At 46.3% G+C, this 18,487-nt stretch overlaps 1 protein-coding gene across 5 annotated transcripts in view; it reads right to left on the bottom strand.

The window, feature by feature from the left end:
- Positions 1 to 18,487, bottom strand: part of Tom1l2 (target of myb1 like 2 membrane trafficking protein) — a 122,169-nt gene that overhangs the window by 36,821 nt on the left and 66,861 nt on the right. For 4 of the 5 annotated variants that reach the window (XM_034507378.2, XM_034507379.2, XM_034507380.2 and 1 more), the window contains exons 2-4: positions 18,137 to 18,221; positions 11,633 to 11,711; positions 7,291 to 7,440 (exon numbers count right to left, since the gene is read on the bottom strand). In XM_034507378.2, the coding sequence (XP_034363269.1) occupies positions 7,291 to 7,440; positions 11,633 to 11,711; positions 18,137 to 18,221 (314 nt within the window). Of the gene's footprint in view, positions 1 to 7,290; positions 7,441 to 11,632; positions 11,712 to 18,136; positions 18,246 to 18,487 lie in introns of those variants that run through there. The other variant, XM_076936717.1, reaches the window with a different exon arrangement.

Genomic DNA, 18,487 nt, shown 5'->3' with positions numbered 1-18,487 from the left:
TTTCAATGATGCTGTTGAATGTGAACAAACTCATAAAACTTATTCAGCATGTAGTTCCTTAGAGAAGTGGCAGAGAAATAGCACTAAGTTCCCTGCACACACTAGGATGCAGGCATTTGCCCCATCTCAAGGAAATCAATTGCCAGTGCTGTTGAAGGAAGTGAAGACTTACCTGAATGCCTCCCAACTGCATGTCTGACACCCCCGTGGAGGCAGAGGCCATAGGCAAATTGAAGAGAAAGGAGAAACTGATGCGTGTTGAAAAGCCAAGGCTGACTCTAGTTTTCCTCAGCAGATCAGTCAGTGCTAAAACTTGCCTGGCCTGGTCCTGTCACTGACAGGTGACATGATTTCAGCCCGGGGGGCACAAGAGTCCATTGGGAGCCAGACCACCCACAGTCAGTGGCTGGGGCTCACCCCACCTCCCTGGAGTCCTGTACCAACCTGGTGTTTTTCTATTACATTGTGTGGCTGACAGTTTTAACATGTATCTGCCCAAACATAAAAATGAAACAGAAAGTTCCAACAGCAGATTTTCTTGAATGAGGAGAGGACAAAAAGGAGCAAGAAAATTGTGAACAGATCACCATTTCTGGTGATGCACAAACTTCTTAACAATTACAACAACAAAAAAATCCTGTTCTTTGGAAGTTACAGAGAAATCAAATGCAGAAATTATTCAACAGGCTCTTCAGAAATAGGGTCCCCAGAGCCACCCCTTTATTACAATATGCACCCAAAGGAGGAGATGCTACTTTTTAGAGATGTCACCATCACAGCTTTTAATGGCCTACAGCCATAAGCTCCAGCCAATCCAGAGGGAGCTCCAGAAATTCAATCTCTAACCACCAGAGCCACTGGAAGTTAAAAGGCCATTTTCCCAAAAGCTTCCTTAATTATATCCAATGTATCTTACACACTACAAACAACACTGTCAGCCTGGCTTTCTCTCCTTGATGCATTAATTTAATATGCATACTCAGGGATTTTACATCACCATGGCACCAGGACAGCCTATCTCTGCCAATCCTTTCTTCTGCATCTAAAGGTACCTACAGAGGCGGCTGGCAAGACCCTCCTGGACCCACACAGCCTCATAGCCTCAGCCTCATCTATTCTTCCAGCATCATGAAATCTGTTCCCTATTCAAAATCCAGTTCAGTTTTGCAATTCCAGGCTTTCAGTTTAAGGAGCAAACTTGGGAGATGTGGGTTAATGGTACAGCACTTGCCTAGCATGCATCAGCCCCAGGTCCTATGCCCAGCCCTATAAAAAGAAATAATAAAAATCAACTTAAGGAATCTAAAAACTATACTCACAGCCCACTGGGAAAGGTTGGAGGGAAGCATGGTAGTTTTTCCTGGTGCCATTTCCTGCCTCTGTTTTCTTGGAGAAACAAATGGCTCTGAGGACCTCCTTACTGTTTCCTTGCTCCATGCTGCTCTCTCTAGGTACATACTCCTCAGGACTCCTCATATTCAGACATACTCAGGAACTGTGCCTGCCCTAGGGAACTGGGACATGTCCCAAGGTGGGACTATCCTCCTGCCAAGATCTCAACCCTGGACATAACAGAGAACTGGATCCTTCTCTTGTAAAGACAATTGCCCCTCTGAAAATCTAAGACTGATAGGTGGCTCAGGACCAGAGATAGCTTGTCTTACAAAAAAACAGTTGCTATGCTGAGAGAAGACATGAATGTTTCCTGACTCCACCTGTCATTTCCAAGGTCCAGCCATACCCTGGCCAAGGTGACTAGGGCTTCTGGGAGGTCCTGCTTTGTCAAGACAAACTCTCTTCTTTAGCTAGGCAAGCAGAGTTGGCTTTAATTTGTAGACAAGAAGTCTTGGTTAATATACCCTAAACCCCGCCTGCCACAGTGCCAGCTCCTGTCTAGGACCCCTGGGCAGCCTAGGCCAGACTGCTGAAAACAAAACATATGCTCACAACAGTAATCTCCCCTGAATAAGCGTCAGATGCCAACAGAGGGACAAACACAGGAAGGAGGGCGGAAGAAGGAGGGAAGAGAGAGGAGGGAAGAGGGAAGGAAGACTTATTTTAAAGAACAGTGTATGTGAGGACATGGAGATGGGACAAATTATAGCTGTCACATGTTCTAGCATCTTCTAAGGACATGCCTAGATAACTTCTCTTGTCTCCCCAACCAGGTCAGGCATCTTTAAAGGTACACACAGGTCTCTTACCGTTGTACAGGGAAGGCAGTCAGTCAATAACTGTCAGACTAAATTTAATTAAGTTCTTAGTTACTAAGCATCTTTATTTTCCTACTTCAGAGAATAGAGATGGCCATGGAGGCTGTCAGCAACTAATATGAGCATAATAAAGTAGGGTGCCTGCTGCAGGCTGAGCCAGAGAAGAATCCTCCTTGGGGAGCTGAGGCAAGTTCTGGGAGGTGTTGGTCACCCCGAGTCCTGAACTGAGGCCCAGGATCAGTAGAGTGGGTAGAGGCAGGATGTTTCCCTAGTAACCGCCTTGTCAGAACGCAGGCTCCAGGCAGTACAGTGCTGGCATTCTCCTAGCTTCTCTGCCACCATGCTGTTTGGCAAATGACATGGTGGCCACCTCATTAGGAGCCAAGATCTCTATGTAATTCCCTCTTTTCCTATTTGTGGCCTCAGTATTTGGTGACTGAAGGACCCAAGGGCAGGACTAACATGAGGACAAAGGTCAATTTGTGCTTTGCTTTGTGTGCAAAACTGCAGACACAACATGACCACACTTTGTCTATTTCTATCGTCCTCAAGGTTTTTTAGCAGCAAGGTTCAGAGTAAGAGATAAGTGCTCATTTGAACTACGGGTCCTAGGATACTTCTGGGCAAAAGGAGGCTCTGTCCTCTTCTGCTCATGCTCCAGCATAGGCTCTCTGCTCCTAGAGGACAATGTACCCAGAAATTAATAGAGGCTTTCACCTGAAGCTATGTAGTTAGCTTGCTTCCCAGTGATGAGGCTCAGGTGCCACCAGGCATCAGATACTATCAAAGAACAGTCTCTCAGACCTTTCCAGCCTTCCTCTCCAGCCCAACCTTCATCCAATGGGGACAAGCATATGCCCTGACATCTGTCCTATGTACATGTGATCAAGCACATCCTGTGCAGTTGGGGCAACCAAACTTGTTTACAGAAGTGAAAACACGTGGCTTGATATCTTACATGAATAATAGCTCCCTCCCAGCATTCCAGAAAGTTATCTGTCCTTGGGCAAGTAGTGTTCACAGGTTAGAGGCATTTTATTATATAGATTTTTTTTCTCCCTCAGGCACTGGGAACAGCAATCACCAGCTGCTGGTGAACCAAAAGATTATTTCCAAAATCTCTTGATTGTTTTATAGATCTCTTAAAGCACAGTAATTTAAACTTAAAACATAACTTCAGCCTTCACATTAGAAGGCAGAGAAAGCCTCACTTTTCTGAGGGGCAGAATGGAGCACAGGAGGAAGACAGCAGAGTGTGCGTGCTTGGGTCTGTGTGCATCTTGCTAGATGGAACCCAGGGTCTTCCCTATGCCTAGCAAGTGATCTACACTAAGCTGGACCCAACTGGTAGATTCTGTTCACAGTTGGCTCAGAGGGCTGCAGATGGCAAACATATGCAATTGAAAATGCGACTTCTATGGCCAATTCTAAGCCGATCACGCCTGTGACTCAAAGTCAATGAAGGGTTGGAGCAGGCAGACATAAGAGAACAAGCTCTCTCGCCTACACCACCACAGGAACTACAGACTTCAGAAAAGCTGCCCCATCCCTCTGTATAGCAGTAACTGTGCTTCCATCTTTGAGGCAAAATAAGAGGCAGTTGGCTCAGGCTGGGAATGAGAGCCATGATGTCCCCTCTCTGCCCCATCCCCACCCCAAAAGCCTGAAGCATGTTTCATGGTAGGAAGCTGGTGGGGCTTGTCTGTGTAGCTTCTTACTTCAAAGCTTTTCAAGTACTTATATATTCAGGCGGCTTCTCTGGAATGGGAAAATTAGGGCAAGGCGCACTCCATCATTCCCAATAGTCAAAGGCCAGCTCCAGTCCTTCCTAGCTAGGCTTCAGCTCCAGCTGACAGCAAACCCCAGTCTCTCTTTTTAACTTGCTGTCTCCCTGAGGGCAAGGGCAGGACTAAGCTGACCCTACTTCCCAAGCACTGCTAGTAAGCTAGTGCTTACTCTAGTAAGCACTAAGGAAGAGCTTGGATTATACTGGCAGCTGCATCATTAGCAAAACCACTTTCCCATCCTGCAGGATTTGCCTTAAAGGCCACTACCTACTCACAGCTGTAAAGAAAAAACAATGATTGTTACCACTCTAATTCATTCTTTTTTTTTTTTTTTTTTTTTTAGGCAGGGTCTCATGTAGTTCAGGCTAGCCTCAAACTTAAAATGATGTAGCCAAGGTTGGCCTTGACCTTGGATGCCTCCTCCCAATTGAGATTACAGAGGTGTATCATCACCCCTGGCTTGTTGGTTCAGTTTTTAAGAGGATAGTTGTTCCTAGTATCCATGAGGGGAATGGTTCTAGGATCTGTTAGGATACCAAAGTCTGTGGCTAATCTGGTCATTGTATGAGCTAGCTCAGTGTTGTCTCTTGATTTTTAGTTTAGGGATTTATTCAGACTACCAGTGAAGTGTCAATGTTATATAAATAGCTTGAGGAGTAACGACAAGAATCTGTGTGTGCTCAGTACAGACGCTATCTTTTCTTCCATAGTTTCTAGCTATGGTTGGTTGAGTACAGCTGCCAAGCCCATGAACACTGACGATCACTTATATAGTCAATAAAGTGGTTAAATATGACATGGTGAAGCACTTTCCCAAGTGCATCAAACAGGCTGCAATGACAGAAAGTGGCATCTTGGTGAGGGTGTGGAACAGCTACAAATCCTGGCACCTCCTGACCCAGTACCTTCTCTCACGGTACTGAAGTGAAACTGCCAGCTTCATGTACTCAATACATGCCTAGTTAAAAACAATGCATGTGCTCCCCAAGAACATACACTGGAGGCTTGTGGCAGCAACTCCAAACATAAAGCACCCATGTCCATTAGGAAGGCTGATAAGCTATAGCTCACTCCCACCATCAGACCTTAGGCTAGTGTACACAGCTGCTGCTCAGCCAGTGGGAGGAGGACTGAGGAGGGGTGGAGGTAGATCCCTGTGCTACATGGCCAAGAGCAGGAAGGCAGAAACCCAGCCTTCATGGTATAGAGAAGGAAGATGGCCAGAAGTTACTGCATCAGCCCAAGGTAAGAAGTGTTGAGGCGGGGCCTGGGATGAGCTAGGATTAGGGAAGTAGTGACCAGATGAGAAAGTTATAAGGTCAGAGCAGGCAAGAAACAGGCACTTCTGGGGCAGAGAACTGTGGGACCCAGCTAGTGAAGGGGTCCTGTCTTCCCTCAGCAGATCACTCTGTCAAGTTAGCTGTATTTACCCAGCAGCTTGGGTAGTCCTCAGGTGAGCTAGCCCTCAATGGATGTCTCCTTCCAGTTCTGTAGCTAGTGTGGACCTTGTAGAGACCTGACCCAGAATTCAAAGTTTAAGCTTGATGTCCCACCTTTTGTAAGAGAAAGCTACCATTCATGTCCCTGGAAGTCTGTAATCTCAGGAGAGGCTATAGGAGTAGGTGGAACTGGGGAAGTACACTCCAGGATTGAGGGTGGGGTGCAAAATCACAGCAGAGCATGAGCGAGGGCTCTGTCACCCTGCCCTTTCTCTCAGCCTCATGAGCTACATTCATCCCCTAATTTAAAAAAAAAAAAAAATACTATTCAATAGTGACAACCAAGTGCTCAAGACCCTAGGGACATAGCATTCTAGGGCTCCCAGGGAACCGAGTTGAATAGAAAAGACAGCAAAACTGCACTTGAAGATCATAAGAAGGAGATGTGATTAAGAAAGCCAGACTCGTGCTTCAGGGTAGGAGTTCTCTGCGGCAGGCACATCTGGAGATATCCAACTAGGAGATAAGTGCTCCAGGAGCTGGGACGGCTCCCTAGACAGAGCAGCAGGCTCCTCTTCACTCTCACATACAATGATCCCTGCTCACTCTGTGTGCCTGCCAGTCTTTTAAGCCAGGCTACCAGCCACTGCCCCGCTGGAGTCATGCTCACATCTGACTTGGTCTCCCTCTCATCCCGGCTCCCGCACATGCCTTACTCATCCATATTGGATGTGCTTATGGAGTCAGATGTCATACCAGTAGGGTGCTCTCTCTAAGATCTGTCTAAAATCTATAACCCCGATTTGAAATGTTTAATGGTTCCCCCATTACCTCTTCAGGACCAACTCCAAGGCCCTCAGCACACACAATCCATAAACTCTACCCATCTTTGCTTCACCTTCTGCCCATCCCACCCCCAACCCCAAGCACAGCCCTGGACAGACATTCTATACTATACTCTGCTCTCCAAAAGACAATTTTCAAAACATGCACACATATTCAACTCATCTCTTAATTCCAAATTCTTGAAGCTTAACTTAGTGATTCCTATCTAACAAACAGAATGACAGAAAAGGTGTGACGTGTGACTTCCTTGATGTCTTCGTGTTGGGAAACACAGGGCTCTGGTCACATTATCAAGGAACTGTAGCTTTCCCCACCAGCCATGTCTGGGCACCATCTTGCAAGTGGAGTACTCAGCCCCAGTAGTGCCTGCTGGGTACTCTTCTAATCTTCCAATCACATTGCCTGAGTGTCTGCTCTATAGATACTAGGGAAAAGGTAGCTGTTGCTGTAGGGCTGGGCTTGGGGTTATCTGTTGTTACTGAATAGCAGGTATGTCTCAAGTATGGAAAACTGTTCTCTGACACCTCTGAGCCTTTGCACAGGGGCTTTCTTCCTGAGATGCCCCCTACATTTGGCCTTTCTACTGAACTCATCTCCACTTTTCAGTGTCCAACTGAAATGTAACCTCTTCAGTAAAACACCCCTTGACATCATTTCCATTCCAGAGCTGGCCCTTGCCACCTGGTACACGACTCTAACACGGTCTTTTCTACTCTGTTGATCTTCACTATACTCTGTTATCTCAGAGGCCAGTTGAAGCCCCTTCTGTTGCCTGCTTGTCTGGGCAGCAGAAGGCTGGACACTGAGAAGCTTCCTGGAGGCTCTGGCAACCAGCAAGAGAGCCAGCACTTAGGACTTCCACTGAGGTGAGTATACAGAAAGTAAGTATTCTGTAACAAATATTTAACCCCCCAAATCTGTATCTTTTTCTCTGAAATAATGGGAAAGCATGAGCGTGTCCCCATCTTACAGACCCAACAAACTGGGTGAGGGAAGCCAGCTCACCTGAATTAGAGCAAGTACTTTGTCCTGGACAATGGTGGGAGGGTTATTCTTGGGAGAGATAATTTTGACCAGAACGCTGTCGATGAAGTCTCGGTTAGCCACGAGGAGGTGAAAGCGATGGCCACAGTTCTTCACACAAGTCTCCAGCACCTGAAGTTGTGGGGGGATTGGGGGGAGGTCGTTACACTGGGAACAGGAGGGGAGGGAGCTGAGTTCCTCAGCTGTTCAGTCATACTTCCAGATCGTCCTCCTGTTATATCCCCTCCAAAGCCAACCCTCACACATCCCCACACTAATTCAGTCATCTCTCTTCCTTGGGAATGACAATCCTGTGTTGACTGAAGGTCCTGGCCCTGCACAGTAACCAGGCAATTAGGTTGGTAATCGAGACATAGGTTTTGCGTGGTTGTAATTATGTCAAAATGACTGAGAGGTTCCTGGAAATGAACATTTTAATTCTTCTCTCTAGGCCTGAGTGTGAGATCTTAGCCAATGGGACACAGGCTCTGTCGCAAGAGGAGGCTGCTGGGTGAATTACTGACCCTTGTGTGTGAGAAAGCAAATATATATCCCCAAAATACCCCTGCTGTACAAATAAAATACCCCTGCTATACAAATAAAATACCCCTGCTATACAAATAAAATACCCCTGCTGTACAAATAAAATCAGCAACAACCATGTGCTGTAGCCTTTGACAAATGGTGTGTGGACCCCAGCAGCCAGCCAGGTTCAGGTTCCACCCTTCTTCAGTGAGACCCTTCTCACTCCTGTCTAGGGGAGGTCCCTAGGCCTCAGTAACTTTGAAAGGATGGCTGATAGGTTCTGATCAGGTGACAGTGGGAGACAGACATAAATTTTGCTACTCCCTCCTTGATGGCCCAAGAAAAGTTTCATACAGCCTCTGTGTCTTCATCTGGAAAGTGGGAGCAAGGAGCTCTCCCTTGCAGGGAGAATTAGAGAGGACATATGTCAACTATTTCTGCAGCCTGCACAGGGTAGACAACTATTAGGACTACTTCAAAAGGCTGCTGCATCCATGGCTTCCTGCATTTTCCCAGGTGAGGTACTGGGAGTAGTGGGAGGGCCTCTCCAGCCTCAAACACAGTTTTCTGACTCTGTTCCTCCTGAAAATAGCCCACAGGATCACTCAACCCTTCCCAAGCCACCTCTCATAGGGTCTGCTAACAAATGCCCATACAAGAACAATGCCAGCAGCAGAGGACACTTCTAACCACCTCATTGTTCCTGTGTGACCATGAACTAGCTGATAAAGGAAAGTCACCCTTCTTTCTCTTGCTGTATTTCTGGAGGCTCCACACGTTACTTGGCACACCCAGAAAATGGTATAAACTCATTATCTTTAGGGCTTCTGCATAACTGCAATCTTTTTAAAAAGATTTATTTATTTTTATTTCATGTGTTTGGTTGTTTGCCTGCATGTGTGTCCCTAAGTGGTTCCTGTCAAGGCTTTTGCCTTGACAATGTGCAGAGAAAAAAGGCTCACAATTATGACATACACTGAATGCCAGCTACATACCAGGTACAGAGAGATCCCTCCATATTATATATACTTTCATTCTATTCTCATAGCTACTATGGTCCCTTCAAGTATACCTTGGCACCTTATTTTTTCAAAGCTAAGAGGCTCAGGAAGGAAAACCTGACCCAGGGAAGAATGGAAACTCTTTTGTCCTTTTCTCAGTGCTAGAGATTGATCACATACCTTGTGCATGGTAGGCAAGAACTCTACCACTGAGTTACTTCCCCAGCCTCAGTCAGGAACTCTGATTCACATCCTCAGGAATCCTGACCTCCTGACCCACCTGAGGACCAAGTCACCCACCCCTCTCTGAGTTCTCTTCCAAGCAGACGCATCAGCTGTGAGGCTTCAGAAGCAACAACCGTGTCATGGACTATTTTCTTTTTCTTGCTCTTTGAGCTAGCACTGAAGGAAGGCACTGAGCTGTTTCAGACGTTCAAGCTGATGATCAGCAGTGCCATGGAACTTCCCCTAGGAGACCCTGCAGCTCGGAAGCCCCCCAAGCACCCTTTCCTTCTTTCTCTTGCTGTGCTTCTGGAGGCTCCACACGTCACTTGGCGCACCCAGGAAGTGTTGTAAACTCTTTACCATTAGGGCTTCTCCACAACTGCAGTTATTTTTAAAAAGATTTATTTATTTTTATTTTGTGTGTTTGGGTGTTTGCCTGCATGTGTGTCTGTGTACCAAGTGTGTACAGTGCTTGTGAAGGCTGGAAGAAGGCACTGGATTCTCTGCAATCGGGTGTGAGCTGGGAACCAAATCCAGGTCCTCTCCAAGAGCAGCCAGTGCTCTTAACTACTGAGACCTCTGGATGACCTCAAGATAAACGTTCTCACCATGGGGCTGCCAGGAGGAACCAGAGCAGTTCTTTCTGTTCTCAGTGTGCTGCAGGTACCTTCTCCTCTAGGGTTCTCTACTCATTCTCTAGACTCTGGCCACTGCAGCGGAGCTGCTGAACCCTTTCCTGAGGGGCAGGTGAGGATCAGCAGTAGGAGGCTCCGGAAGCTGGCCTGGGTGAAAATAACTAGAAACAGGGGAGCAGGCTGGGTCAATGCCCATCTCTGCTTCTATTTCTAGGGAGATCATGGACAGGATGCTATGCTTTCTTTCAGTTTTCCTGCACAGCAGACTTTAAGGTCAGTGTGTCACATCCTGGCCTTGGAAGATACCCTGTGCACACGTGCTTGCAGCAGCCCAAAGCCTCTACATGTAGGAGGTACAGGAAGTCTTCTCTATCAAAGCCACTTTAGAACATCCTTACAAAAAGGATCTTGGCAAACCTGACTCTGTGGGTTTTAGGGAATGCAGCACAGTGGCAATTTTCTGAGATACAGCCAAAACCCATGGAATAAACAAAGGGGGCCTCTAGGCAACGAGAAGCAGATGTTAGGAGCACACATGTGAAGGCTCAGGCAGAGAGGCCCTCAGGATCTCTAGCTCCACTGGATAAATACTAACAGCCTAGGCGGGGACAGATGTGCAGCTGGGAAAGGACCACCAGCAAGGAACAGGGCTGACAGAAACTAACAAGTGAAGCCATCATGGAAGACATAGACCATGCCAACCATGCCAGGCAAGGAGCTAGCTGCAAGGACAACAGGTCTGAATGTCCACAGACCTCCCAAGGTTTGCAGAAAAGCCTTGTCCATGAGGAAGGTCAAATGAAGGCTTCCAATCGATGCTGTAGGCAGGCAAGGAAATGCAGTCAACTTAAAAAGCTTCCTATATATAGTAGTCACCATGAAGCTGGCATGAAGAGGGACAAATGTCAGAGCTGGCTCCCCAGTGATGTGGGTCACTAAACATGACAATTGGTACTTCATCCTGGGCTCTACCAATGTTGAGGTAAAAAAAAAAAATTAAAGCTTTCACTATTTCTCAACTAACTTTTCTCCTCTGCTGTGCAAATCCCAAGCCCCTGGCTGAGAGAGTTCTCCTATTAAGTTTTGGACTTTATTCTGGGTTGGGGGGCATGGGAGATCACAGCAGCTCCTCTGCTTTACAAGAAAATATGTTGCAGCATTTGAGATAAATAACCCACTTTCCCCACCTACAGAAGTTGACATGGTGACTTGTTACAGTTTCTATTAAAAAGCTACTGTGGCCCAGATTTTACAGCATCTGAGAAACTGTTAGCTTTTAAGTCAGAAATAGCACCTGAAATACCCTTTTTAGTTCTCTGTGTCTTAAGGAAGGGCACAATTCTTATCTATTGGCCCTGAAAGGAGTCATTTAGCTGACTTTTTCAATAACCTTTGTATTATTTTCATTTTCATCTCAAACAAAAGACCATTCTCTGGTGGCATACCACAGCTTGGTACTTCCCTAGCTGTGAAGGTAAAACTCCAAGGCCTCTCAGAGCCCAAAAGAAGAACAATTGGCCCACTTTAGAAGGTGGTTGTAAACATCTCATCAACATCTGAAATTCTCCATCCTGGGAAGGCACTGGACAGATAAAGAGGAACACCTGTATAAACAGGAAACTGACTCCCAGTATCTCAGATAGGCTGGAAGCAGACGAGATCTGTCCTGGCCTCTGGATCTTCAGTCCTGAGCGTCCACCCACTGCTGCAGGGTTCAACAGTGTCATCCACATCTTACATTCTCCTGGTATAGATCTATCCATTTAAGCTCACCTCCTGCATCAGAGGTAGGCAGGGGACCCTCAGTGTCCCCTGGAAGCTGCTGCTGAACCATGACAACACAGGCTACATGCTGAGGCCCATTCAAGTGGGCAGAGGGGTTCCTTGGAAGAGGTGTGTAGGTGTCCTAGGCTTTCCCTCCCAGGAAACAACACTCACCGTCAGGGCCAACATCACTTCTCTGTAGTTCCGGTTTCCGCTGAGCCGTTTCTTTAGAGCTCTAATGGCATCCTTTGGCCTGGCAAAAGGACAGATAAACAATGATCCTCACAAGCCTCATAGGGCACTAGCCCAATGTCAACTAGTGTAGGATCAAGGTTATTCACTGCAGCATGTCTGTAAATGTAAAAGACTTGGGGGTGGGGATGTCTACAAGAGGAAACAGGGATAATTACATCATGGCCTTTATGCAGCTGCAAAAAGAGAATAAAGAAACTTTTTGTACATTTTTATGGGCCAAACTCAAAAGCATATGCATAAGAATAAATAGAATCAAGTATAAAAATCACATGATTGTCTCAATAGATGAAAAAAAGCCTTTGACAGAATTCAACATCTTTTCATGAAAAAGCCCTAAATAAACAAGGAATAGAGGGATTGTAGCTCAACAAAATAAAGGCTGTATATGTGATAAATCTATATATAATATCATACTGAACCAGAAAGCATTTCCTCTAAAGTCAGTATTGAGACAGGATGCCTACCCTCACTGGAGCCACTCAGTATGTTACTTGGATTCTCTAAAAGAAACGAACTAGATACAATGGGAACGGGAGACTCAGGCTGGTATCTGCAGATGATATGATCTTACATATAAAATCCTGGTCCAGCACTCGGGAAGCAGAGGCAGGTGGATCTCTATGAGTGAGATGGAGGCTAGCCCGTTCTACAGTGAGTTCTAAGCCAGCCAGGGCTACAAAGAAAGACCCTGAAGACTGCCAGAAAGCCCTTATATCTGATCATATTTAGCAAAGTATATCAAACCAAATCAATATCTAGGAAGCTGTGATAAGACAATGATGATGAGCATGCAAAGAGAGAAAGGAGCAATCCTACTCACAGGAGCCTGAAAACAGAATCGTTCCTAACAGTGAGGCAGAAGATGTCTACAATAAAAAGTCCGAGGGAAAATTTTAACAAAGACACTAGAAGATGAAAAGAACTCCCATGTTCATGTATTGTCAGAATTAATATTGTGGAAAAGGTTATTTTGTGTAGTATGAGCTATACACTCAATGCAATCCTGATCAAAACCCCAATAATATTATTCACAGAAATAGGAAAAATAATCCTTGTTGCGGCCTGAGCTGCCCCACGCTTGGGGGCCAAAAATGTTGCAGACCGCTCTGTCAGTGTTGGAACCTGCACTGCCAAAAGCTTTGGGGGCTAAGTTGTTAGAGCCTGCACTGCCCTAAGCTGCTCAGGTCTGTGGGTCAGGGTTCAGCAAGAGAGAGAGTGAGGACGAATGCGAAGAATGGAGACCAGACAGAATGTGATTCAATTCCGGTTATTTCTCAGTCTCTCTTCCTAGTCCAAGTCCCAAGTCCCAAGTCTTGAGTTCCTAATCCCTAGTTCCTAGTCCCTAGTGCCTCCAAGTTCCAAGTTACTTCTTCCAAGTACCTAATTCCTACTGACTCCAAGTTGTACTCAACTCTTCTGTCTGCCTCTCACCCTTTATATGTCTCACTTCTAAGCCTTTAAGTCATGCCCTTAGGCCTTGTCTCTAAATCTGATCTCTAAGTCACGCCCTTAAGTCACACATCTTTAAGTCTCACACACCCAAGGGAAAATCCTGGGTATCTAAAACAAGATGTTATCAGAGTGTGCTCAGCTGTTGTAGGCTATTGTAATCAAGTCTTTTGTCAGGGTATATGGCTCAAGATGGCTGCAAGGATGATAGCCGCCTTCTGTCGGCTCCCCACAAATCCTAAAATTCATAGGAAGCTTAATAGCCCCCGAGTAGTGAAGGAAAACAAGCAAACAAACCAATGTTAGACATATCCGAATTCTTAAGTCCAGACAATATTGCAAAGCCTTAATAATAAAAGCAGCACAGACCCAGCCTAAATCCGCAGATAGAGTACTGCACACCCGGAAATAAGCCCACCAAATGCAGCACCCTATTATTTTTTTAATTTTCTTTCAAGGCAGGGCTTCTCTGTGTAGCTGGCCTTGAACTCAGAGATCCACCTGCCTCAGCTTCCCAAGTGCTGGGACAAAAGGTGTGCCTGCCAAGACTCAAGGGTTCTAAGATAGTTAATTTCCAATAGGGATGCAGATTTTATAAAAAGAGCATTTTAGCAACTATGTGCTTGGATGGGCTGGGCTAAAGAAAGTAGGCAACTTACTGGTTAGAGAGGACTGACTTCCTGTCTGCAGGCTCGCCTCACCACTGTCACCCTAGACTGACAGGCTGCACCGTCTCTCTACGTGCTCTCTTTCATCTCCTCTTGGATTTCCATGATGAGAAAAACAGGCACTACCCTGGAGGACTGTGTATTTCTGGCTGACAGTATGTCAGCATGCCCAGATTGTGGGTGGAGGCCAATCAGATAGAGGGCAGACTCTGGTTACGTTTAAGCTGAAAATCCCTTCCCAAGTGCTATGCTTCAGGAAGTGCTACCTGGGAGCAAAAGGAGAAGCATTTCTTTCTGTTGATCTAAGGGAGAAGTGTCAGAGCAGAGCATCACAGTCAGGTTGGAGGAACCATAACATTTAAAATGATACCGAAGGCTGAAGGAACAACTGCTGACTAAGGCCACTGTCAGGCAGGCAGGCGGGATCAAGGGAGAATGGACTGTGTGAGAGGGCCAAGCCCAGGAGCACTCAGTAGAGAGCTCTCTCAGGTGGGGGTCCCATAGGACAGTCCTTCGGGGCCTCAAGACCAGTCTCTGGCCACCCACACCCTTCTCATACTCCTCCAAGCCCTCCGGTCCAGCAGTGGGGAGCTCGGCAGTGGCTCGTAAACAGCTGCAAGTTATGTCTCCGCTCACAGCTTTTCTCCTGAACAGACCCCCATCCCCACCCAGCAGCCATCCTCTCTGCTGCAGTTACTGGATCTCCCATTCACCCTAGGAGAAAGGCTGCAGGATTAAGGTCTCAGTGAGTTAGGAACAGTCAGAAATAGTCATAAATGACCCAGATCATTGGCTCCTCATCAGAGCCTGACTAGTATCTGATTGCTCTACACCACACCCAGTGTTTGTGTGTGTGTGTGTGTGTGTGTGTGTGTACATGTGTGTGTGTTTATTCCTTTAATCTTTACTATATCTCTATGTGTGCACTACTGGTAAATAATTTTTTATCTGGGATGAAACCGAGGCACAGGAAGATGGGTTGCAGTCAGTGGTAACATGAGCTTCTAGCCCAGGTAGATGGCTCAAGGTTCCACATCCCTTAATCCACGCTACCACGATTCCTATGCACCTGATATACACACTTCTTTCCACCTAGAGGGTCCACCTCTCTCTTTGTCATCCATTTGCCTTGTCCTGTTAATATCCTGTAAGAGTCTACTGAGGTGTCATATACTTCAGAAAGGCTTTGCTGCTGACAGCCCCCAGGCTGGCTGAGAGTCACGGCACATGTCTGTCTCCGTAGCTATACACAGCTTTTCTTGCTCTGTTTCTTTGTTTCTGTCTCAGTCCTTGTCATGCTGTGATATGATGTATTAACATGCTTGCATTCCTCATCAGGCTACCTTAGGGACATTATTAATTCTTTACACACTTTAAAATATTTAAAATATTTAATAATATTAAAATATTTTGGAGCTGAGCTGTGGCTCCATACACTGCCCTGGGTTTGATCCCTAACACGAAATAAACCAGGTGTGACGGTGCACACCCGTAATCCCAGCAGTTAGGAGGTAATACAGGAGGCTCAGAAATTCAAGGTCATCCTTCTCTATATAGCAAGTTTGAGGTCAGCCTCTGATATATGAAACATGCCCCCCCAACACACACACACACACACACACACACACACAGAGAGAGAGAGAGAGAGAGAGAGAGAAAGAGAGAGAGAGAGAGAGAGAGAGAGAGAGAGAGAGAGAGAGAGAGAGACAAGCTGATTATGTGTCAGCTGCATTGTGGCAGATAAAATACTGAGTGTAACAGAGGGAATTCTTGCTCTCACGAAGTGCACAGAATAGTAGCTTCGGGACAGGACAGACACTAAGAGACATCACGAAGATTTGAAGCCCCAGTATAATAATACCACATAATATGACAAGAGGGAAGGGGCCAGAGGAGGGAGATTTATGTTGAGATCCAATAGCTGATGGGAACCACTTAGTGACAGGGAGATGGTCTAGGAGAAAGATGAGGAACAACATTCAGAAGCCCTCAGCCAGGAGCAGGGGAGGGGAATGAATGTGTGTGTGTTTGTGTGTGTGTTGTTTTCTCTTTCCCCATGTGAGAGGGATTTCAGCAGACAAATTAAAATAGAGGTAAACACAGAAACTCTTCAAGAATCAGTATGCTGTCATTCCAACACACGTGAACAAGAGGTTAGGGCGCTGGGAAACACACAAGCAGCCCTTTTTAGAGCAGTGACTGAGAAAGCAGGTCCTAGTTACTCACACTTGGAAAGGGACTTAAATCATTTAGAAGGAAGAAGATCCCAGGGTTCTTGGACTTTCTGCCCTCAATGCTTAGATATCTGACTGGAGACAAAAGTCTGGAGAATTCAAGGAGCTAAAAGAAATAGTAGTGAGGCTGAAGGGCCTGAAGAAGGGCTGCAGAGGTGTGTGATTAAGTGTTTTATGGTAAAAACTCAAGAATGCTCTGGAAGGCTTGCTTGCTAGTGAACAAGTCACTGGCTAGAAGCTGCATCAGGAACTGATGGAAGCTGGGGGAAGAAGCAAGTGCATTCTTCAGAGAACAGAGCAGATGAGAAGCTGATCTGAGCCACACGTCTAGCCTGCTTCCTATTACTCCCTTGTCATGTGACACCAGGCCACCTATACCCACTTCTTATGCTACCTTGAGGACAAGTCACACTGTCCCAGAAGTCACACTGTCCCCAAGCTCAAAGCCCCTCTAGAAGGCATCTCAGCACTTCTCCCACGGAGACAGCCATACTGGGCACAGGCTGGGGATGTGGCCCCAAGCACCCTTAGGCAAGCCCTAATGGGTGGGCCACACATTGACTTAGCTCAGATCTAGATCTGTTCTCTGCCTGCTCCACCTCAGCACCAGCAGCTCCATCCTGTTGTTTGTAGGTCTCAAACTTTGGTGTTATCCTCGACATTTTCCTCATATTCCACCCCAGCAAACTCTATTAGCATTAATTTCTGAATCCCATCAGAATCGAATGGTGCCTCCTGCATCCTTACCACCATTGCAGTCCAGCTTACCATCATCAAGTCACACAGCGTGACTGCAATAAACCCCTACTGGTTCGCCTGCCCTGTCTCTGTCCTGCCCTGGTGAGCATTCTGAATATGGGATGACCATTCAAAATTAAAGCCAGACCATACCAACTCATCTGCCCAGATCCTCCCAAGAGTTCCCTATAGGACTCAGCCCACCTGACCAGCCTATGTGGGTTGTCTTCTTCATAGTTTGCCTCCCTGCTCCACTCTGGCAGCTCCCCAAGAGGTGAAATTGTGTCTTGCTCACTGCTGCACCCTTCATGTTTACAGCAGTGTCTGCAAATGGCAGGCACTTTGTAAGTCTCTGTCCAATGAATGTAGGACCGACTTGAGAAGACTAGCAAGAAGATAATACCACCAATCTGGGCCGGGCGGTGGTGGCGCACGCCTTTAATCCCAGCACTTGGGAGGCAGAGGCAGGTGGATTTCTGAGTTCGAGGCCAGCCTGGTCTACCGAGTGAGTTCCAGGACAGCCAAGGCTATACAGAGAAACCCTGTCTCGAAAAAACAAACAAAAACAAAAACAAAAACAAAACAAAAACAAACAAAAAAAAACCCAAAACAAAACAAAAAAAATACCACCAATCTGGAGGCCCAGGCTGCCTGAGTCCCAACTGTTCTCCTTGGCATGCTGGAGTTGAAAAGAACATAGTAAAGGTAAATGGGGTGTCTATGGACAAAACCCTAAATCAGACCAGTCTGTAAGAAGTATGGACAGAGTGGAGATACAGAAAAGGAGAGGGCACAGTGCTCATTAACACCAAGAACCGACTCAGGAGTTCAGAAAGGCCAGAGGGCAAGCTGTACGTTCAGTCTATCCATGCCAGACATGCTCAGCTGCTCTGAGCCACGGGTACCCCTCTGTCACTTCTTTATCTGATTATACTCTGGGTCTACTTCCAGGGTATCAGAGAAAGCAATCCATGGCACAGACAGCCCCCGTGTCTGCAACATGGAAGCAGGGTCTGAGGAGGAATGGGGAGAGGCAAATGATTAGTATAGGAAGCCAAGCAGCTCCATTCCCACTCATGATTCAAAGCAGATGATGGAGAGGCCTCACTTCTCTAACTGAGGCACTGCCATGGGGACATGGGCAGGGTAGGGTGGGAAAAGACAGATTACTGAATTTTAGCTTATTAATGCCAAAACACACAGATTGAAAATAATAATAATAAAAAAAAACCAAACAAACACCAGAGTTGAACCCACCACACTGAGCCCTGAAAAGCTATGTATGATATTCATTCCACCCAAACCAAGACAAGGCATTTCCCAAAAAAACATACCCTTCCTCTGTCTCATTGATGATGTCACAGATCTCCATGTTCAGTGTCCAGTCCTCGCTCTGCAGGGAGCCATCCGTTGCCTTCTCTGTGAAATCAGAAAGAAACTGCTTATATTTCTCCTGGAATATGGGGCCCCTGTAAGAAATGGAAAGAGACTAGAACCACTACTTCTGAGGCTACTGCTTTCACAGGAGAACATCAAGGAATACTCAGCCTAAGGGTCAAGTTTGTCTAGTCTCTGAATCTCATATCTAGGAGGCCTGAGCCACTACAGACCACAGATTTCAGAGCCAAACAACCAAGCTAGAACACAGGCTCCACTACTTACAAATACCAAACCTAGTTAAAAGT

The sequence above is a fragment of the Arvicanthis niloticus genome, chromosome 6 (assembly GCF_011762505.2).
Source record: "Arvicanthis niloticus isolate mArvNil1 chromosome 6, mArvNil1.pat.X, whole genome shotgun sequence".
In the NCBI taxonomy this organism is placed as follows: domain Eukaryota; kingdom Metazoa; phylum Chordata; class Mammalia; order Rodentia; family Muridae; genus Arvicanthis; species Arvicanthis niloticus.
Note: the sequence above shows the minus strand (reverse complement) of the source record. Positions and strands in the feature narration are given on the sequence as shown.